General features: G+C 39.9%; 1 protein-coding gene across 9 annotated transcripts in view; it reads right to left on the bottom strand.

Moving 5' to 3' along the window:
• QRICH1 (glutamine rich 1) overlaps positions 1-24,176 on the bottom strand; it is a 41,249-nt gene that overhangs the window by 7,622 nt on the left and 9,451 nt on the right. For all 9 annotated transcript variants that reach the window (XM_043885322.1, XM_043885324.1, XM_043885328.1 and 6 more), the window contains 5 exons: positions 23,748-24,077; positions 8,015-9,052; positions 2,798-2,975; positions 2,059-2,213; positions 825-939 (listed from right to left, as the gene is read on the bottom strand). In XM_043885322.1, the coding sequence (XP_043741257.1) occupies positions 825-939; positions 2,059-2,213; positions 2,798-2,975; positions 8,015-9,052; positions 23,748-24,056 (1,795 nt within the window). In that variant the 5' untranslated portion in view covers positions 24,057-24,077. The remainder of the gene's footprint in view (positions 1-824; positions 940-2,058; positions 2,214-2,797; positions 2,976-8,014; positions 9,053-23,747; positions 24,078-24,176) is intronic.

The raw sequence follows: 24,176 nt of genomic DNA, 5'->3' as shown, positions 1-24,176 counted from the left end.
AAAAGAGACAGTAAAACAGATCAGAGGTTGCCAGAGATTCAGGGGCACAAAGGGAGGGACGAATTAAGTGGAACCTTGTGGATTTGAGGGCAGCAAAACTTGTATGTGATACTGAATTGTAGGTACATGTCATTATACACTGTCAAAATCCACAGAATATACAACAGAAGGGTGTGAACTCTAATGTAAACTACAGACTTTAGTTAACAATAAGGTATCAAATGTTGGCTCCTCAATGTTAACAAATACACTATACTAATACAAGATACTAGTAACAGGGGAGACACAGTATGATGGAATATCTGGGATTCCTTGTATATACCACTCAGTTTTCCTGTAAACCTAAAACTGCTCTTAAAGAATAGATTATTAAAAAAAAATTATAATAAACAGCTCAAACATTCTCCTGTGAAACTCATGTTCTTTCCAACACAATATGCTGCCTAGGTTATTCATGGGTAAAGCAAAAATTATGTTTTATATATGCAGAGAAAAGCCCTATATATAATTAATCTACAGATGAAATAGTTCATAATTTGTAACTTTTGCAAGGATCCTAATTTTAATCAATAAATTTAAATAGAAAAAAAACGAGTAACCACGCCACAGTCTGCATGTGCCCGTGTCCTTGCCACACCGCACCAGCCAGGTTCCCTAGTGAGCCATGCCCCTCCACACTGGGCCAAGCAGCACAGAGACCAACGCTGGGGCCTGCGATTTACAGCCTCCTCACCCACATGCTATTATCACAGCAAGCCACACAAGCAGCTCATCTTTTTTAAACCCAGGTTCAAAAGACATCCAAGGACTAGGAAGATTCTTACCAAGTGGAGTGACTCGGGGCTGAACGTCCTTCAGAACTTCATGCAGCCACTCCGTGAATCGAACATAATAAAGATCGGAGAAAATGTCATCAACCCGTCCGTTCTCAAAAAGATACTAAAAGGAAAATAATCAATAAAAGCTGTTGGTAGACTCTTGACAAGATATTGAGGGAAGCAAACAATTTTCGAGCAGTACCCTCACCCCTCCCTACCCATTCACTGAGTCAAAACCGTCCAGTGTGCAGCGCTTCTACAGCATACTTCACTATGGGAACCAACTCTCACAACACTCTTGAAAGTTGGTCAATGGAGCACATTTTGTGAATGCTACTTCACGCAAGCAAGGCACTGTCTTACAGTAGCAAAAACACACAATGCAGGCTCCGGGGCCAGTCTCTTACTACCTATGGTGTAAGTTACGTAACTCATGTGAGTCTTCTAACTTTGGGGGCTCAGTTTCCTTGTTTGTAAATGGAGATGACTATGCCTGCCTTGCATGAGTGAGAGAGCATGGAATGAGACAAAGCATATACAGTAATTCAGCCAGTGCTCCAAGTGACTGCTAAGAAAGAGTAACAAAATGGGAGATGGGTTTTTCTCAGGCCTAAGCAACTGGGTGAGTCCCAATCAGCAAGTGTTCTTCCATCACACCGTTGGCTTCTCTACAATAGCATTCAAACACTTGGAAATCCCCTCTGGTCTCTGAAACTGCTGGTCCTAAAATGAACTCCCCTGTTCATCTTCATCTTAGATATCCTGAAAACCTAACTACAGTTGTATATTCTAGCTAGACTCTTTCAAATAAGTATTTTGCATTAATGCAGGAAACAATGAGAAAATGAACTATATGTCAGCACCAGACTTTGTTCTGGAAAAATTGCTTTTCTGCAAACTAGATGTTTACTTTAACAAAAAGTGTTACATAAATGTTTCATGATTTTTTTTAAAAAGTCTCTAATGTAATATAGCATATATTTTAACAAACATTTCTCCAGAGGGATTATTTTATTATCTTATTTTCTACAGTGAACACGTAGATCTTTTCCAATTTAAAAAAAGTGTGCATTTAAAAACATTTCCAATTTTTAAAAAATGTACGTTGAAAACCTCACTATATAGTTGGAAGAGAGTACCTTCCTTGTTACCACTTTTGTCATATTACTAATTTGACTATGCAGCAAATACCCAATGGGAACACAAGGCAAACAGGTTCCTATGAAGCTCTGTTTCCTACCTTTTGAATACACAGGAAAATATAGTACAGCACATCTGGGTCATAGGGTTCACCTTCTCCATTTCGAGCTTCCCGAGTCATCAGACAGAGCCCATAATTCAATTCAGCCACAGCAGAAGAGATGAGATCTTCCTGGAATCGTAGCAACTGACGCCCTACAATACAAGTCCCAAAGGTCAGTGAGGGTCCTGGCAACAGCCATTTCTTTACTGGTTTCTCATATCCTTGGAAGGAGGTTACAGAGCAGACACCACCCATCAAGGCGCTGGGGTGAAAACAATCACTTCCATCTGTGATCAAAACTAGCCTACAAATACAATAATCCTGTTTGCCCTACTACTAAAAGGGTTTCCTTCCCATCTCACATATCCCCCAATTATTAGGGCCAAGGAATGAAAGCAAAACACAAAACCCACTCTCCGTAATATGAGGAAGTATATGAGGATAATGCTAAGTAAGAGGGGCCCTAAGAACACTCACTACTTTCTATCTCCTCCCAGAAGTCTCTGCCCCAGAAATCCATATGTACAAAAATGCCTGATCTTGGGCACACCCCACAAATCCTGCTTGTTTATAGCAGGTCCAGCCTGCCTCTTGTCTGGGATTCAGCACACTATTTCAGATGGCACGCTCAAGCACCCAGAGCCAAGGGATACACTTTCCTGCCATCCGTCCTCCTGCTGCTTCAGTGCCACTGCATTTCACAGAGTCCAACCCCCTTGCCCTCCCGAACACTTACTCCCAATGGGTGCCAGTCTGTTCTGAGCATCCTTCTCAAGCTCGGCATTCTTGGTCTGCGCCCAGTTTTTCCACACTTCAAGCCCTTCTTCTGGCTTCAGAGAATTTGGAAGCAGAAGTTCTGGGGAAGGCTGTGGCTGTGACTGTGGTTCAACTTCAGCAACCTGGACAGTTTGAGCCTATGAGAGAGAAACCATCAAAACATGTCAACAAGTCCTTTGACAAAACTGCCAGAAAAATGCTATAACTCTTTTAACTAAAAAGCTGCTCTCCTGCTTGCTATCCTAAACTTTGGAGTCCTGTTGTTTATTTCAGAGACAGCAAAGGCTAGTGCAAAGCTTCTTAATCTTGACTGTACTTTTGAATCTCTTATTTTAAAACACCAATACCTGAGCTCCACCCCAGAACCTCTTTTTAAAGAGGTTTCAGTCTTTTTAAAATCTTCCCATGTAAAAAGAGAATTCTAATGTTTAGTCATGGCCCAGAGCTACTGGCACAAAGCCAGCAGCCCACAGCACTGCTCTTCAACACCATGGGGATTTTATTAAAACGTGGATTCTGATTAGAAAGATCTCAGGTAGGACCTGAGATTCTGCATTTCTAAGAAGCCCCCAAGGAAGGGAGCTGGTCTTCAGACTACACTTTCAGTACCAAGTGTCCAGACTGTTAAACTTAGTTGCACCTTAAAATCATCTGGGCTGCTTTTAAAAAATATCCATGCCTGGGCCTTGTCCCTAGGGATCCTGATTTACTTGGTCTAAGGTGGTGGCCTGCCATCGGTTTTAAAAGCTCTCTGGGTTATTCTAATGCCCAGTCATGGTTTAGAATCATCATGTTCCTTCTCAATAATACTGCTTTGGCTCATAAGGACATTTTCTGAAGACAGGAGCTTCCCGCCTCCAAAGCAAGAGCAGTCCCATTCTCAATGGTCTGAAAGCCAAACTGTGCAGACAAAAGGGCAGAGAATGTCCATAACCCTCAATCACAGTCCCCATCAGGCAGGACAGACAGCAACGCAGATACAAAGCACAGGTTCTTGTGTCTCACAAACCTGTCTACATTGTAAAACAAATTCCGTTGAACAATTTTCTATGCCAGGGCCTACCTAAAGGGCTGAAAAATGCCAAATCATTCAACTGGAAGGCTAAACAATTAATATATGACACATACATTTGCTTATCAATCAATAAAAATAAAAACTATCCTACTAGCTTTGATACAAGATACATTATTAAACAAGGAGATAAACAAATATCAGTGCCAAACTCTTAAATGTCTGTCGATCCTGGAGCTCCCCTCCCAACACACTTCTCAGTTCAACCACCATTCTTGGTGAGTCTCCAACACTTTCCCCGTTAGGATCTCCATGTTTGTGGAAATGATTGCTAACTACGTGCCCCTAAGCTAGACCATGCCTTAATATACTCAATGGGAACTGTGTATCTCCGACTGAACATCTCAAAGCCACCTCAGACTGCTACCTAGGGAGGGCATTCATCACTGCCCATCCGGAAGTATTCTCCTCAGACTCTCCTCCCTGTGGTTCAATGGCAAAACCATCCACCCAAGGAAGAAATCCAGGAGTCTGACAGGATTAGTAGGTGGAAGCAGTGCTTCTCTACTGTCTTATCAGCCAGATTCCCTTCAGTGCCCCTCCACTCACTAAATGTAACACTCCCAACCACCCTGACAACCAAAATTCTTCCACACACGTTCAAATGTCTATCAGTGGGTAGGGGAAACAGAAAGTTTCATCCAGGTTGAAAACTACTGATGCCCTCCAACTAATAAAAATATTAAAAAAAAAAAAAAAAAAAAAGAAAACTACTGATGCAAGTGCACCCCTGGTGTAGAGTTTTTCCTATTTACAATGGAGCCCTTAAAGAGTTGGGAAGTGACATAATCCTACATTTCAAGAATATTATTCTTGATTTATAGAAAATGGAATAGTGGAAGTAGGTGCTGGTGGCCAAGACCAGGATGGCAGCAGTGAGGTGATTTAAGAGGTTCTAAGAAGTTTGGTGTCAGAACCAATGTGGCTTGTTGATGAACTGACTGTGAGGAGGAAGGGAATGAAGACTCAAGGACTCTGGGTCTCTGGCTTACATAACTAGGTAGATGATGGTATCATTTTCTGAGATGAATAGTTTTTAATAGTGGTAGAGGAGATGCTAATGAAGAGCTGAGACATCCTTAACAAACGCAGGTAAATAATAAGTGGGCTGCTGAACGTATGGTAAGGGTTCTAAGGGGAAAGGTACAGTTTAGGGATAAAGAGCTGTGTGCCACTGCAGTACATGGACTGCACACAGGTTAAGACATGGGCTCCAGAATCCACCTATCCAAGACTGAATGTCAACTCTGCCACTTGCTAAAGGTGACTTTAATCTCTGTACCTCGGTTTCTTCATTTGAAAAATGGAGATAGTAGTACACACCTCTTAAGGTTGGTGTGAGAATTAAATGAGTTATTACATGTAACACTATGGACAGTGCCTGGCAGAAGGTGCCAGTGATTATCACCTTCTGCAGCAGTCATCTACAGGATTCTGAAAATCATGGCAATGGACAGAAATCCCCTGGGGGAGAAAAGAGCATTAGTACTGAGCTCTGAGAAACATCAACGTGTATGGTTCAGACAGAGGAGATGGAGGCTTCAGCAAAGTCTCCTGAGAAGGACAAATAACCAGTAGGGTAGGAGGAAATAACATGGAAGTCCAGAGGAGAGTTTCAAGAAGGCAGGCTTGGTCTGCTCTGCTGTGTGTTGCTGCGAACGAGATAAAAACAGACATGCCTGCTGGATCTGGCCATGGGGTGGTAGGTCAATTTGGCAAGAGCAGACCTGGTAATGAGCTGGAAGAGAAAACTGGTTAGCAAGTAGAGACAGCCTATGCAGATGATGCTTGTGAAAACTCCGGGAATAAAGCAAAGTGGAGAAACGGGGTAACAGACGGAGGTGGGTGTGAGGTCAAGGGAGGGAGGTTTTGCCACAAATCCGGTTTTAAAGACAAATTATAAAAAAACTTTCAAAAAGGGTATGCCAGGTAAAGGAACACATCTGCTGTCCCTAGGGTCAACTCACATCACAGCATAATTATCTTGCTATGGGCTATGAGGGCTCCAAAGGCAGTGGCTGTCTTATTCTCTCTGTTCCCCAGAACCTAGAACAGAGCCCAATAAGGGAAGCAGAGGGATATCTGTGGTGTAAATGGGCAAGCTAATCTTTCCTGCATGATGGGCATTCTTCCCAATATTTCTTTTTCTGGCAACAATCCTTGACATATGTCCCTATAAAGGGACATGTGTGTCTCCTTTGCTAAAGGAGATACAGCCTCTGAAGAACACGAAGAACACAGGTTTACTAAAATGGAATCTAGAAAAAGATTTTCCAGTTGAAGGGCCCAGATGTGCAAATTACTAGCAGAGCCTGTTGAACAACAAAAGAGCCCTGCACCGCAGACTGGATCATCAGGCCCGGGAGAGCAGAGGAGAGGCCTGATGTGCTCCATCCCTGTGAGCAGAAGTTCAGCACAGTGCACCATGACAAGTCTCTGGGTGGTCTCTCCCACCTATTCCACACACCACTATCTGATTCTTCTGAGTACCATCACTCAGGCAGGATTCTGGAAATTTTTCCCACCACAGACCATACCAACTCTTCACTTTGGGAAGACAGTCCCTTTGCCCCCTCCACTAACTCCTCTCCCAGTTTTTCCTCCTCTCATGTTAACCTAAACATACCCCTTGTGTCCACTCCTAGCTCTATATTCATGCTGCTCCATTCTGTCAATCTAACCTATAAACAAGAGATCAAATGCCAGTTTTTCCACAAAGATGCTTCTGTTTTAACCCCGAATGATTTCTGAATTCCCAGCCTGACTTTTGTGTGAGTAGTACACATTCACTTGGTTATGTTGCTCTATAAACAGTTTATAAAGAAACAGAAATCATGCATGCGTACTTCCACCAGATTATCAGCCACCTGAAGCAATGACTGTCCTACTCTTAGGCCTGACACTTGGATTTTAACAGACCCTTAATAAAGTCACCTAAGGTTAATACACTGCTGCCTCTATGAAACCACTCAGTTGGCTTTGGCTTATCCAATCATTTACGGCTTGAGTTTCTGAGTGTGGTCCCTGGTCTAACAGTGCTTTGTTTGTGCCAGCTCCCTCACATGCATTCCCAGAGCACATATGCTGAGGCACATTACCTTCAGCAGTCTCATGAGACCAGAGGCTCTACATCCAGTCTAAATGTCTGCTAGACAAGGGACGAGAAACTTTACTAATAGTCTTAAAAGGTGGATCTATGACAGCCTCAAGAAGACTAACAATTAGCAAAAAGAGCCAAGCAATTTTAAAATTAAAATTTTGACAGTTCTCTTAGCAACGTTTCTATAAATCTAAAATCATTTCAAAAGTTAAAAAACTTAGCTCAACACAGCTGCCATGACAGAAAACTCATTAAGGATGACTTATCTTACTATTTTTAAAGAACATAAAAATATCACTGAAAAGTCCCACTTGTAAAGGTCACTTATTTAAGAGTCCCAAAGATGATCACTTTTTTCTTTTTTTCGGCCATGCTACAAGGCTAAAGGATTTCAGTTCTCTGACGAGGGATCGAACCCATGCCATCTGCTGTGGACGAACAGAGTCCTAACCACTGGACTAACAGGGAATTCCAAAAGATGATCACTTTTAACAGGCCCACCAGGAAGTCTTTTAGATCCCCTAATTCACCAAACTGTGTCCAGTGTAGTCCATCTTTAGATGATAACTAAAGAAGAAACAATTTAATAGCTTCTCCACTGTAATGAGTTTACAGCCTGTGTGCTCAACTACAGAGGTTCCATTAGATCTGTTCATTTGCAATGCAGAAAGCAGCTTCTGGGACAAAAATAACACTTGGGGTGACCCATTAGTCTCAACCTAGAACTTTACTTTTCCTAAAAAGAGATCACGAAAAAGCACTCCGAACATTTACCCCCCAAAGCAGTTTCTGGTCATTCACCTCCAGACACCAGGCTAGAATGCCTGCCTACTCTATAGCCTAGCCCCTGTTCCCTCTCCCCAATCCTAATTAAAATACTAAATACTGTATTACTATTGCAAGACCAACATCACTCTAGTAAACAAGCCAGAGGTTGCCAGGCACGTTTGGTGTGGCACTGGGCCCCAGGGAGGCAGGCTGCCCTACAGGTAAGTCTCACTTACTGAACAAGTGACCTGGAGCTGCTGCTGCTGCTGCTGCTGAGGCGGCGGCGGCGTCTGTTCCTGGGGAGTCTGTTGCTGTGGCTGCTGCTGGGGGTCCCATATATGGACAGTCTGAGCTGTATTCTGGTATGTGCCTGCCACGGCCTGCACAGCCACTGGAATGTGGATGTTGCCATTCATGAACTGTGCTGGAAAGAGAGAGTTTGCAAGGGTCTGCACTACCTCTTCATGGGAGTTTTTCACTACAGACGTGGTGCCCACCATCTTCTCCTTGTCATCCTCCAGCTTCACAGCTGCCAGGGCTGTGGGTGAGCCACTGACGTGAACTGCGTTGTAGGCTTCCTGGGGAATGGCAATGTGGGTAATGCTCTGCTGCTGAGGGTCCCCCCGGGGCTGGGCAGAGTAAACAGGTATGGTCCAAGTTTCTCCTGTAGGGCTAGTAATGGTCCCAGTGGCACTGTACAGGTGGGCACTGTCTACCGTCAGTAAGTCGGGCCTCAAAGACACGTAACTCTGCTGCTGGCCCTGTGGAATGGCCAGTACGGTGGCCACCGGCTGCCCTGAGATGGCATAGGACACAGTGATGGGCATGTCCACTTTGCGCTTCTTCACTGGCTGGAGGACACTGGCTGTGCCAACCCGCCGCTCCCCTTCCCGAGGTGAGCCCTGCTGAGACGGCGGTGGGGAAAGGGCACCCACAGTCTGGATTTGGATCTGCTGACCCCCAGCAAGAGACTGGCCAGCCACCAGCTGAGCCTGGATCTGCTGGTGCGGGATGTGCTCCTCCGGGATCTCTGGAGCCTGGATCTGCTGGGCCGCCTGCATGTGCTGCACCTGGATCTGGGCCGCCTGCAGCTGCGAAGGGCTGGGGCTCTGCAGAGATGGGGTCTGGATGGAGGGGGCCGCCGGCTGTGCTGCTTGGCCTTGGATCTGCACCTGGACGTGGATGGGCTGCTCAGCAGGCTGGTGAACGGTGAGTTGCGGGGAGAGCTGCTGAGCCGAGACCTGCTGCGGAGACTGCTGTACCTGTACCTGTACCTGTAGCAACAAGATGCGGCAGTGAGTGAACGAGACAACACGGAGAACCCAGTCCCGAAGGGCAGAGATCTCAGGCAGGAGCCCTGTGTACTGTGAGGAGGAGGGGCTGCCATACCCCAGCCTTCTGAGGAAGCCGTAATCTCCGAACATGTTGCGTTCAGAGCAACAGCCACCTGAGCACACGCAAGACTATCACATGAGAAATATCAAAACTTTTGCTCATTTCTTACCTTCTTTTTAAAAGTTACCCCTTTTGTTTTTGCATACTCATATAGTAGTACAAGTATACAATGTAGAAATATATACTTAGGTATATATTCAAAAAAATAGTTTATCCATGTGGTTAGTGATTGAAAGTGTGGGGACATTGTTCTAAAGGGTCAGAAAGACAAATACACTCCACAGGCATTCAATTTCCAACTCAAGATCAAAACTACTCCCACCACAGACAAAACACAGTAGACAAAATGCTTGAAATCCCTTTAGGAGACATCTCCAATTTTGCTGCTAAAAGGCAGGCACAGATGAATGATTCTTTAGAGTGCTTATTTACGATACCTTTATTTTACAGGAGAAGCCACTCAATTCCTGATAACTTAATCTAACTAAGGTGACTATCGCAGATCACACATTTCTGATGATAATGAAACTCGTATCTTACTGCTGTACTTCAGCATACAGAACAGCATGAACGGATGCTACATACAGTATGCAATTTTAAAACAGACGGTATTTTTCCATCATTTTCCCATAATTTTCCATCTAAATTATTCTGAATGCATGTAGGAATTAGGAAGGTAGAAAATAAGAAGGTAGATCAGTGATTGTATACATCACAAAAGATAACCAAAGATGGTGCTGGACACTGGCTGTCCACATAAAAAGAATGAAGTTGGACCTCTTTCTCACATCATACACAGAAAATGGGAGAAGATCTGAACAGACAATTCTCCCAAGAAGATAAGCAAATGGCTGGCAAGCACATGAAAAGTTGCTCAACATCATTAACTGTCAGGGAAATGCAAAGCAAAAGAAGATACCATTTAAACCCACCAGGACGACTATAATAAAAAACAGATAACAGGGGTTTCCCTGGCAGTTCAGTGGTCAAGACTTTCAATGAAGCAAGCATGGGTTCCATTTCTGGTCTAGGAACTAGGATCCCAGATGCTGCGTGGCATGGTCAAAAAAAAAAAAAAAAAACACACAATTTCTTAAAGGATAAAAGATACTGTAGGCACATATACAAAAAAAAAAATTGGAATTTTCATGCACTGCTGGTGGGAATGTAAAATTGATATAGCTGCTTTGGAAAAAAAGTCTGGCAGATCATAAAAAAGTTAAACATAGCATATGACGGAGATATGAAAAACAAACCATATGACCCAGCAGTTGCATTCCTAGGTACATACTCAAGAGAAATAAAAACTATACTCACAAAAAACTTGGACACAAATGTTAATAACAGCATTATTTATAGTAAGTGAAAAGTGGAATCAACCCAAATACCCATCAACTGATAGATAAATAAAATGTAGTACTTCCATACAATAGACTATTGTCTAGTAAGAAAAAAATAAAATTTTGATAAAAAGCTACAACACAGATGAACCCTGAAAACATTATACCAAATTAAGTTAATCATAAAGACTACATATTGTATAATTCCATTTATATGAATGTCGAAAACAGGCAAATCTACAGAAATAAAGTAGATTAATGCTTGTCCAAGAGATAGGGATTGGGGGAAATATGAAGTAATGGCTAAAGCTACAAGCTTTCTTTCTGGGGTGATGGGACTGTTCTAAACCTGATGTGATAATGGTTGTACAACTCTGTGAATAGACTAAAAACTATGAAGTTGTACACTTTACATGGAAATGAGTGAATCAATATGAGAATTATGTATCAAGAAAGCCATGACTAATTAAAAAAAAAAAATCATAGGCAAGGAGGAGGTTATATAAAGAGCATAGACCTTGAGAGCTGACTTGAAATGCTGCTGTACTCTCCTGGCTACGAGTCCTTGAAGCTTGTTTCCTGAGGCACAATAAAAAGCGCCTACCTAACTCACCTCCTTACAGAGCGGTCATGAGCATGGAATGTTTACTGACATACAGTAGGTGTTCAAAAAGTTGGTTTTCTTCCTCATAAGCAGTATTTCTTTACACCAGTGAGTTTCAAAATGTAGTTTCCAGGCCAACATCATCATTACCCATGCAACTTGTCAGAAATACAAACTTTTAGGTGGAACAATTGAAACAGAAACTCTAGGGAATGGGATCAGCAATCTGATGCATACTCAAGTTTGAGAATCAGTGCTTTACACCAAGGATATAAAGGAAAGTATGAAGCCAATTACTAAAGAAGAGCTGCTTTTTTTTTTCCTGTTCTCAGGACCCTTTTAAAAAATGAGGACTCCAAAGAGCTTTTGTATAGATGGCAATATTTACTACATTAGAAATTAAAACTAGGAAACTTAGAAAAATATTAATTAAAAATTACCATATAAACCAACATAAATGTCAACATAAATAATAAATTCTTATGAAGAATAACTTTATTTGCCAAAACATTTATAGTAAGAGTTGCATAAAATTTTACATCTTTGCAAATCTCTTTAATGGCTGACTTAATTGAAAACAGCTGGATTCTCTGTACTTGCTTTTGCAATCTGTTGTGCACACGTCACACATGGTCTCTGCAAAACCCCACTGTACACTCATGAGAGAATGAGAGTGAAAAAGGCAAATAAACATCTTCATGTTATAATAATAACAGCTTTAAGTTTAAGGAATCACTCTTAACACTATAAGAGCGATTAAAATTTCAGAGTGCTGGGAACTACCAGTCCCTGAACTACCCTTTAAGAATTACTGTTGTAGAGGTAAATACACAGTATGTTTTTTAACTACATTATTACTGGCTTAGAAACAAAAGTTCAAAAATCTGGTTATTATCATTGAATTGTAGTTCATATTCTTAATGATTTTACTCTATCTTTTTACAATGACTTTTCTTAGAAAGCATTTATCAATATTCAATCTTCCAACAGAAACAAGTTAGCAAAATACTAAGGAATCGGAACTGAAGGCATTTACCCAAATGAGCCATTTACTCAAATCAGGACAGGTAAAAACAATCTGATGCTACTTTATATCCTAAGTAGTTAGAATTTAAAATTAAAAGAGTAAAAGTTAAAGCACTTTCTGACATTTCCTTATCATTATCAACATATTGTATAGGGTATCAATTATATGTTTATAACCTTTACCCATTAAGAATCATGTCAATAAAAAAATTAAATATTACTTGTAATACCTTTCATATCTTTATTTATATAAAAACATAACTTTTTATCTGATTAGGTAATTACTACAGAATCACTGCAAAATCACTGCAGACGGTGACTGGAGCTATGAAATTAAAAGACGCTTGCTCCTTGGAAGTAAAGTTATGACCAACCTAGACAGCATGTTAAAAAGCAGAGACATTATTTTGCCAACAAAGGTCCGTCTAGTCAAAGCTATGGTTTTTCCAGTGGTCATGTATGGATGTGAGAGTAGAACTATAAAGAAAGCTGAGTGCCGAAGAATTGATGCTTTTGAACTGTGGTGTTGGAGAAGATTCGAGAGTCCCTTAGACTGCAAGGAGATCCAACCTAAAGGAAATCAGTCCTGAATATTCATTGAAAGGACTGATGCTGAAGCTGAAACTCCAATACTTTGGCCACCTGATGCTCATTTGAAAAGACCCTGATGCTGGGAAAGATTGAAGGTGGGAGGAGAAGGGGATGAGACAGGATGAGATGGCTGGATGGCATCACCGACTCAATGGACATGAGTTTGAGTAAACTCCGGGAGTTGGCGATGGACAGGGAAGCCTGGAGTGCTGCAGTCTGTGGGGTCGCAGAGTCGGGCACAACTGAGCGACTGAACTGAATTGAACAAAGTCACAGTGAAAATCTGTAAACTCAGTGAAGTAAAAAAAGTTATTTAAACTTTACTTGAACTTATGAGGAGATGAAATTAAAACTGAACTGAAGGAATAGCTGAACTTTGAGTATTCCTTCACTAAGAAGCTCTGACAAGATTCCTCTTAAAAAAAAAAAAGACAAAAATCTCAGACATTCAGAGGTTGATACTGTCTTTATTAACTGTTTAATTTTCAAGGTAGGTAAACTGTCTCAGAAAACAAACTGACAGACTGATACCTTAACAAAAAATTAAAGAGAAAAAAAAAGCAGTTTGAAACTTAAGCCTAGATTTGAAGTGATTCTAAAGAAACACAAAAAGAAAAAAGACAATCCCAAAGATATGCATGTACTAGGAAAGTGATGTATTGATGGGGGAGGACATTTCTGGAGGTGAATTTGGTTTTATTATTTTAAAAAGCACTGTTTCTTACCTTCTATCAATCCCTCATAAATCACACTATATTTCAGTTCCCTTCACACTGGAATCTGTGCTTCTCATTCAGCAACCCCCACCACCTTTCCCAGACTTTCTTTTTCAATTGCTCTCCTTCCCCTTCCCCCCACCCCCCATCAGAAGCGATACACTTTATCATCCATTTGGGCTTTTGATGACATAGTATGTACAACACTAATTACTTTCTTGAGCATTCTGACTTCCTATTTCAGCCTAGACAGACTGCATTCTAGATTTTCTGTACAGACTTAAGATTTAGATTTCAATTCTAAGCTGGTTCTGTTTCTTTTATTCTCATGACTTTAAAAAATTAATTTACTTTTTAATTGAAGGATAATTGCTTTATAGAATTTTGTTGGTTTCTGCCAGACATCAACATCTCATGACTTCTTTCCTAGATTCTTTTTTTGATTGAGTATATTAAGCTTTTCAGGTATGTTTGAATGTGGTCCTCAGATTAGCAGCATCAGCACCAACCTGTAATATGTTAGAGATGCACATTTTCTGGAAATGAAAAAACCGCTGGAGAGCTATCTGCATTCCCAAATTCACAGCAGCATTATTTACAATGGCCAAGACATGAAAACAATCTTAAGTGTCCATCAATACAATGAATATTATTCAGCCATAAAAATGGGGGAAATGCTGTCATCTGTGACAACATGGATGAATGGTGAGGGCATTATGCTAAGTGAAATAAATCAGACAGAGAAAGACAAATATCACATGATCTCATTTATATATAAAAACCTAAAAAAACAAAACCCCAATCAAACTCAGAAAAACAGATCAGATTTATGGCTACTGAGGCAGGGGCAAAGACAAAAGGAACTGAATGAAGGTGGTCAAAAGGTACAAACTTCCTAGATAACTAAGTACTAAGGATTTATTTATCTATTTGGCTATATCAAGTCTTAGTTGCGGCATGTGGGATTAGTTCCCTGACCAGGGATGGAACCCAGACACCCTGAATTGGAAGTACAGAGTCCAGCACCAGAGAAGTTCTGTACTAGGGATATAACGTACTACATAACTATAGTTAACACTGCTGGATAGTGAATGTGAAAGTTAAGAGAGTAAATCCTAAGTTCTCACTGCAAAGGAAAAAACGTTTCTTTCTTATTCTGTATATGAGATGATGGATGTTAACTAAACTTATTGTGGTTACCATTTCACGATATATGTAAATGAAGTAATTGAGCTGTACACCTTAAACTTATACATTGTTGTATGTCAACTATATCTCAATAAAACTGGGGGATGGGGGGATATAAATTCTCAGCAGTGACCCCAGACCAGCTGAATTAGAAGTGGGAGAAGGATAGCCATTTCTGTTCTAAGAAACCCTCCAGGTGATTCTAACGTACCCTGAAGTTTGATAACCAATAGTGTAAAAGGTTTATTGGACCTCACTTGTTTAGGTTCTTAACCTGTTTGCAGATGAATCATCTATTTCCTTTTCCTCAGTGTCATTCAGAACCTAAGTAATACAGAGCTCAACACAACATAAGGACTAAGTACTCCAACTAAAAAGCAGTGAGAAACCATGAAGTAATACATGTATTACCTCACTTAGGAATCTTTTCTTCCAATCACTGACGCTAAAAACAGTACATTATCTAACACCATTTTTGAATATTTTTTGTTCTGTTCTGTTTTTGGCTACTTTGAGTATAAAGCCAGCATTTTACGTATATAAGAATAAATCATCTGAGTGGGCTGGGTCAATTTCAGAATTCCATCTCATAAACAATTTTAAAAATTATGTTATTTCCACAAGAAAAAGAATAAACAATTCTTCTCTCATATTTCCCTAAAGCTGCATTTGTTACACATTTTTAGCAATCACTTAAAATGTGGCTGGTCCATATTACATAGTGCTCACAAGTTCAAAACACAAAGCGATTTCAAAGAGTTGTGCCAAAAAATGGTAAAATAATTCATCAACAATATGCAACTTGAGTAATGCTGAAATAACATATTAGTTTAAATAAAATGTGATTTTATTTTTTTAAATGTGATTTTAAAAGGTCAATTTCACCTCCTTCTTCCCTCTTTTTCCATTTAAAAATTTTTTCTTGATATATAGTTGATATACATCTTTCCCTTCTTGTATGAAAGAGGCAACTAAAAATTTTGGAGAAGGAAATGGCAACCCACTTCAGTATTCTTGCCTAGAGAATTCCATGGACAGACGAGCCTGGCAGGCTACAGTCCATGGGGTTGCAAAAGAGTCATACAACAGTCCATGGGGTTGCAAAAGAGTCAGATACAACTGAGCAACACACACACACACACACACACACACACGAAGCTTTAGGATAACAAATGTGACTTACATTCAGTTCCATCCTCCGAGTCTCACTGAGGGGGACTCAGGAGAGGACAGTGCTCAGTGTGCCAGAAGATCCCACCAAGTGAGGAATCACAGCACCTGGGATCCGAATGCACCTGCGCCTCTTAACATCTAGTCTGCAAATCCTTGGCAGAACTTCACTGTTCAAAACAATGTTCTTCTGAAAGTGGTAAAAATCTTTATCCAAGTAACAAACATTTACCAAACTCTTATTATACAAATGAATGTAGATATGGTAAGGGAAGAGATTTAAACATGGGTAAAAGGCTGAACATGTCCACTGACAGATAAATGGACAAAGGTGCGATATATATATTTATATATATATAAATACACACACACACACCAGTATTAGTCATTACAAAGAATGAAATAATGCCATTTGCAGTAACATGGATGGACCTGGAGATTACCATACTAAGTGAAGTAAGTTAGAGAAGACAAATATATATATCACTTCTATGTGGAATCTAAAAATATGACACAAATGAACTTATCTTCAAAACAGAAACAGACTCACAGATATAAAGAACAGACTTCTGGTTGCCAAGGGGGAGGAGGGGTGAAAGAGGGAGTTTGGAATTAGCAAGATGTAAACTATTATATATAGGATGGATAAACAAGGTCCTACGGGATAGCACAGGGAATTATACTCAATGTCCTGTGATAAACCATAATGGAAAAGAAAAAAAAATATATATATATATGTGTGTGTGTGTGTGTAACTGCGTCACTCTGCTATATAACAAAAATCAACATAACATTATAAATCAACTATACTTCAATAAAATTAAAAAAGAAAAGACTGGACATGGAAGGCCAGAAAAGGCAGCAATAAACGGTCCACCAAGCTGACGTGATGATCAGGATCTCAATCAGCTCATGAAGTGCCAGTGAGAGAGGAGCTGATTTTAGTCCTATTTTTGGCTGCAGAATACACATTCTGACTTCTGCCTCCCCCAGGCAGAAGCTGGAATCACTCTTCCAACTTCTGCAGCTAGAGTGCAGGCCTGTGACCAAGACTTCCCAATTTAGACACTGCATGAAATTTGGACTCAGAAAGGAGCAACATGAGGCAGCAGGAACCACAACCTCCATTTTCTGGTGAGAGCGGAAGACTGTGGCAGAAATGGAACAGGATGGCATAAATCCCAGTGAGAGACCATGGGAGGACAAGGACCTGTGCCCAAGGGTGTGGCTGCACGTCTTTGGCAAAGCCAGCCAGCAATGTGACCTGAGTCCTTTCCTGGCCGTGCAGCCTCCAAAACCCATTCTCTGGCCCTCCTATAAATTCCTTGAGCTAACTACTACTCTTTAGCCAATTCTTCTGAGTAAACTAGCAGGAGGGAGGTGGGGGACTACTGCCTGATACTTGTAACTAAAAGTCAAAACTCAGATGGATACAGAAAATATAACAAGTTGGAAACTTTAAAACAGTATTCACCTTAGGAGAGGAGGATGTGCAGAGCAGTACTAGATTTGAACTGCACCTGTAATATTTTATGTCTTAAAAAAAAAGTGGCAAATGGCCAACACAGCAGGAATACTTGTTATAAATATTTGTCTGGATACTTTTCAAATGTCTGAAAAGCAACTAGGGCCCTAGGTAGGAATGGAACTAATGCGGAGGAGAGGAGGAAGAAAAATACAACAGTAGCTATGATTTATTTATTGTAGGCTTACTATGTGCCAGGCAGTGTACTTAAGACGTAGCATTTTATGTAATCCTTAAAATAACTACAACATAAATTATTTTATTTCCATGATGTAGATAAAGAAATAGACTCAAAGAGACTCAAATCACCTGCCTGTGACCACATATCTAAAGTATCAGAGGAGGATCAAACTCATGTTTGTCTAAGAGCCAAGCCTGGCTCGTAATTACCTTCTTCCTCACTCTCAGCAACTCTACACGGTGGCGAGGGGTTAGGGACTGACTATACTAGCACAGAGGGAATGTGCAACAGTAAAAGAGGAAGAGGGACAGAAGTTGGGATGACAAATGAGGAAGAGCTGCACTTTGATCTATGAACCTTGAGATCTTTACTTTTAACAAGAGAGTCAAGTGCTGAGAAATCCCCTTCCTCAAAGCATCCTTCATTGAGTAGGACCAGACTGAACCAGCCATATCTGAAGCCTCAGTTCCTGCCCTGGAGAAGTGCAGGGAAGAAACAACCAATTCTGTGGGTGCTAAGTAGAGTCAGACTCCTAGAATTCACCAGAGGGTCTTCCCTCTGGCACACGGATTTAATTCCATGTGGACGCTTCAGGAAGTACCCAACTCAAGAGGGCATTTGAACATAAAGTTCCAAATGAACCATTTTCACCTAGCTCAGGCAGACCTATCCAGAACAGGAAACTTAAACCTTCCCTAGTATTATAGAAACTGTTAAGGTATTTACATGAGAGCTCTACCTTTTGCCTTAAGATAGTACCTCTCTGTCTTAAATAAACATATGCTACTTGATATAATGAGAAATAACAACTTGGTCTTTTCTGATTCCTCGTCAGAGCTCCTAAGACCTTTGTAAACTTCCCAAGTGATAATATAAATGCTAGGACCATACTATGTTCTTTTTCTTTTTTGGATGTTATTATGTAAAATAAGATTCATTTATTGATTTCTTTTTTTTTTAATTATTAGTTGGAGGTTAATTATTTTACAATATTGTAGTGGGTTTTGTCATACATTGACATGAATCAGCCATGGAGTTACATGTATTCCCCATCCCGATCCCCCCTCCCACCTCCCTCTCCACCCGATTCCTCTGGGTCTTCCCAGTGCACCAGGCCCGAGCACTTGTATATTATGTTCTAAAGAGGTGACTCTTAGTGGGTTCCTGGATGAGGGCTCATCACCTCAAAGACCAAGCTATGACTAGAAACTTGATATTTTCAGCCCCACCTCCCAATCTCTGGAAAGGGAAGAGGGGCTAGAAATTGAGTTACTAATTGATCATACCTACATGATGTAGCCTCCATAAAAATCCCCAAAGTAAGACGTTTAGGGAGCTCCTGGGTTGGTGAATACGTCCATGTGCCGAGAGGGTGGTACACCCCAACTCCATGACGAAAGAAGCACCTGTGTTCACAACCCTTCAGAACCTCGCCCTGTGTGTATCTTTATCTGGCTGTTCATCCATATCCTTTATCATTTCCTTAATTATATAATAAACTGGTAAATGTGTTTCCCTGACTTCTGTGAGCTGTTCCAGCAAATCATCAAACCCAAGGAGGGATAGTAAGAACCACAATTTATAGCCAGTTAGTCAGAAGTACAGCTGAGATAATCCGGGACTGGCAACTCTGAAGTGGGCGGGGGCACTTGTGTGAAACTAACCCTTGAACTTGTGGGGATCTGACACCAAATCCAAGCAAAGAGTGTCAGAACTGAACTGAATTATACGCAAACGGGCTGGTGTGGAGAACTGGTCATTGTGGAAGAAAACACACACACATTTGAGGGCCAAAAATGTTGAGTGTGGTAGAAGCAGAGACTAAATGTACACAGTGAGTTTTTTTCTGACAGCTACTCTAATTAACCTTTGACACATTCCTTTGTCTCCCATCAATTCACTAGAACTATTCTAGGGATATAATTACTTTGTCAAATATTATGTGGCTGCTTCTAGACTGGAAAGATGAGAAATTTATGGGGGCAGAACAAACTCTCTGGGATGGTGACAGATGGTTTTAAAAAAGCAATCTAATTTTATCACTTTTTTTTAAGGTAATCTAGAAAACTGCCTCTGTCCTCAAGGCAATAAATTGTTTTGAAATTTCAAATTATGTTAATATAGGCATAATTTTACATTCTTATTAAAGGGTTAGGTTGAGACACAATATTATGGGGCAAAGAGTCTTTTAACACTTGAACTGAGAAGTTCAGCTCCGCATTTCAGTGAACACGTCACCTCTATAGTCTCATCCTTTCACTCACTGCACTCTAGTTACACAGCCATCTTGCCGTCTTTTCAAACAAGCAGGCTCCCACCTTAGTGCTTTCTGATTTGGAATGCTCTTTCCTCAGATAACCATATGGCTCATTCACCAACTCTCTTTAGTCTTAATTCAAATGTCACCAGCATATTAAGGCTTACCCTGGCCACCTGCATCTGCTCTGTTTTTCTCTTTTTTATTTATCACTATGTAACAAGATCTTTTAAAATCTTATGTATCATCTTACCCCTCCCAGCTATAATATATGTTCCACAAGGTCAGGAAGCTTCGTCTTGTTCAATGTTGTCCCTAGGCATCTAGCAAAGGGCTTTACACATAAACACAAATACCTGGAGGTGTCTAGGAAAGAGAAGAAAAGGTTAAAAAAACCATTGTCCTACACAAGTTCAAAGCAAAATATACCCATGAAACACCTTTTTTAAAAAAATTACAAAGAAGTTCATGTTTAATCAAAATAATTCAAGAACTCCTTCTTAGTCTCCTATCCCTTCAATTCCTCTTTAAGGCTTCATTACTACTATTTAAGGACCACCACATTCTACATATGTTAAAAGCCAGTGATACTAAACTGCTTTTAACACTCTACAATCTGTTAAACATCCCACTTTGTCAACATACATAGATCCACCTCATTCTTCTGGCTACACAGGACAATATACTACACATGTATCATTATTTCCCATTTCCCTTACTGAAAGTGACTTGTTCCCAGTGTCACTACTATAAGTAATGCAGCACTGAATATCCTTACACACACATTTATCTGTGAACACAAATGTAAGGCCAAAGGTATGCATATTTAAAACATCTGACAAGCATTGCCAAATTAACTTTCAAGAAAATCCCACTAATTTATCCTCTCATACCCTTGCTGCCCTGGGTAAACTCTTTATAAATGTTTTCCTATCTAATAAATAAAACATATTTCATTTTAAAAACTTACACTTCCATAGTCACCAGAAGCATGAAGTGTCTTTTCACATGCTTACTAGTACAATCTGTATTTCTTCCTCCATGAACTACCTATTTATATTCTTTGTTCATATTTCTAATAGACTATTTTTTCCCGATTTTGCATGCTTCTTATGTAGTAGAAGCACTAGTTAGGAGCACAGACTCGAGTTAAAACAGCTTGAGTGCAATTGCTAGCTATGGGAAGATGAGTTAACCTTCCTATGTCTCATGTGCTAATTTTAGTTTCAAAAATATACTTTAAAGAAAGAATATATAAGCCTATAAAAGAGATCAAAAAACCAACATGTATATAAAATAATTTTGTAATTGCTAGGCCCATATTTGAGCCTGCTGTCACTCAGAAAGAAAATGTTTTTTCAGTCTTACATAAAGTTGTATCTTTAGTTTAGTCATATATTTATGCAAATCATCTGGTTTAGTTTTTTTAAAAAACCAAAAACAAGTTTTTATTGTATTTAAGACACTCAGGGGTTTTTTTGGCTCCCACTGTATAGCTTGTGGGATCTTAATTTCCTGACCAGGGATTGAACTCAGGCCCTCGGCAGTGAAAGTTCAGAGTCCCTAACCACTGGACCTCTAGGGAATTCCCTAAAAGGTCATTTTTAATTTTAAATATGGGGGGAAAAACTGCTATTGCACATATCATATACCACAAACCATACCTCAGCAACTTGTACAGTAGCAATTTATAATAAGATTTTTAGGACTACTTGAATAAGCAAAAAACAAAAACAAAAAACACTTCAAGTAGAAAAAAAAAAATTGTAAAGGAAAAAATGAGGTATACTCTACCTACACAAATAACTTGAGTTAAAATTGATGACATGTGTGAGAAAGGGAACCACACATAAAACGTAGCCTAACAAGTTGGCCAAAATGTAGATACACAGAAAAAAAATACGATTCTTACCAAAAGAGCATTGACAATTATTACTCAATTATTATATCAACTGCTGATCAAGCTAACATTCCATGAGCTGTATATACAGTTAATTTTTATGCAGGAGTTCCCTGAGACCTGAGAATTAGTTCAAAGATTCTTTCAGGGTAAAAAAAGATTGAGAAAAGCTATTTTAGAGTTTACTTTCTTCCTTAGGAAAGCTTTTCACAACCTAAAAATCACAAAAACTTTCTATACTGCCTTTTCATAATTCATTGCTTTCTTTTTATCTGACTCTTTAACCCACCTGGACCTAATTTGTATTATGAAAGCTATCCAACTTTATTTCCAAAAGAGGAGTAGATGCCTTACTCTACTAATGGAATATATCTTTTCCTCACTGATCAGCAGAGCCACTTTCATCCTATACCTCGTATCTACTCATTATGTATACAGACACATAAATGTGCTTTGAAGTCCTTGGCGAAGTTCCAGCTTCTCAGATTAGGGTACCCTAAGAACTGCTCTATCTTTCGTAAAAGTTTCTCTCCTACATGAATTCCTCTATCACCTGATGCTGTTTGCTTCCTCTCTTGTGGCAATTTCTCAGATTTAGTGGATTTTTTAAAAAAATCATTCCCTATTATTTTTAATGAAGTATAGCTACTATATAATTTTATAAGATACAGGTGTACAATATAGTGACTCACAATATCTAAAGGTTAAGTTTTAGTGGGGTTTTTGATGGCATTTGTTTTTTACCAGCACGGATAGAAAAAAATTTTTTAAGTATCTTTTTAGTCACTAAGAATGGGGATATCTGAGTCCATGATATTCGAACCTATCTCATGGATTTATTATTGTATTTCTTCATCCATTTACAAGAGGTTTGGGTTACAATGATGATGCTAATAGGTGATCTCAATTAGCCATCTTGAATATAAAGTCTCAAAAAGCACTTTAAAGTCAAATTCCAAACTATTGTAATCTTATGAAAAAGATCCAAGCTGTAAACAACAGAATAATTTCTTAAACTGAAAAGTCAGCCTTCTCTTTTTACTTTTCCCGTACCCTTCCTTTCTCATAAAGATCAGAACTAACAACTTCATCCCTCCACGTGCCAGATGTTTTCCTGCTATCTCATGCAGTCTCACTGAACTGTATTATCCCTACCAACACATGAAAAAACTAGAACTAAGAAGATTAAGATCATATCAACAAATAAGAGATGAGGTCAAATTTAAACCCAGGAATGCAACTCCAAAGCTCAGGTTCTTCCAATACACCCTCTTACATTGCTAAGGAGCAAAGTCTTCTGTCTTACCAAACACACCTCTTCACACTCGGCCTCTCCATCATGTTCCACTTCCTTTCCTATCCTCTTGGTGAAAATCATCGAGGGCAAAGTGATACACAACCACAATAGACAGTAGGAAGAAAGCAGCATTTGTAACTGGAGGAGACTTTCAGTTTCACATGTGCAAGTGTTAGTTACTCAGTCAGTTCACATAAGGACTCCCTAAAGTAGACAACTTGTATCTTCTCCGCAAATGTATTAAGTTTCTCCTTCTTCAGTAAGCTTATTATCAATTAGCATTATTTCTTGAGGCTTATATCAAACGCAGGCCTAGAAACCTACAGGTGACCTGAGTCACGGAACTATACAATTAAATGAAGGTCACTAAAATATAAGAGCCTTTCCATTAAAAAATAGTTTCAAATATCCTACTTTTAGTAATGAGCTAAGATGAGCCTTCCTATATTCTTGATCTGCTCAGGGTGACACAGACAAGAAGGGAAGCTTTGGTCACATACCGTTGGGACACATCCAAATCCAGTCCCAGAAGACCTCTTCGTTTCCATACTGCTCAATTCTCCAAAGCAAATGGCAAGTTCAGTTTACAAAAGTGACAAATATTTTCAGTGTTAACGATGAAAGCCCTTGTGTAAAATAATATGTTTCAAAAAATAGAATATTCTCCTTAGTGAAAATAACCTCTGACATTTGTATATAGATGTGATGCTCTACTAACCAAAACCCTAATGGCAAATTCTATTCAACAGGATGTACCTCAACAGTGATTTCCCCTTTACCTGAACCTGCTGCGGCTGTTGAACCTGGATCTGCTGTTCTGGCTGGGTTTGAGGCTGAACACTCGTGGTGACTGGACAGGCAAGTTCAAGCAAAGACCCGGCCACTTCGGTGCTATCTGTGTAAATGCAGTTCCCACCCTGCTGGTACACCATGGTAGTGGTGGCCGTCTGCTGGAACTCCTGAAGGGCTTCTGGCCCCTTAGAGGCTAGCGAGTCCAGAAATTCCTTCATTCTGTGTTGCGGGACAGACCGCGCCTTCACTCGGATGTACTCTTCAAAGGAGATGGTGTTCTCCAGAGAATTATTCATATTGCAGAGTCCTTAGGGTTCCTAGGAATAAAACAAATGAACCTAAGTCAAAACTATGCCATGGTTTTAACATACTAAAATGCACAGAGCAACCGCTCTCGCACTAGAGTGGAATATTCA

The sequence above is a fragment of the Cervus elaphus genome, chromosome 24 (genome assembly GCF_910594005.1).
Source record: "Cervus elaphus chromosome 24, mCerEla1.1, whole genome shotgun sequence".
NCBI lineage: Eukaryota > Metazoa > Chordata > Mammalia > Artiodactyla > Cervidae > Cervus > Cervus elaphus.
This window is presented reverse-complemented; position numbering and strand designations above follow the sequence as displayed.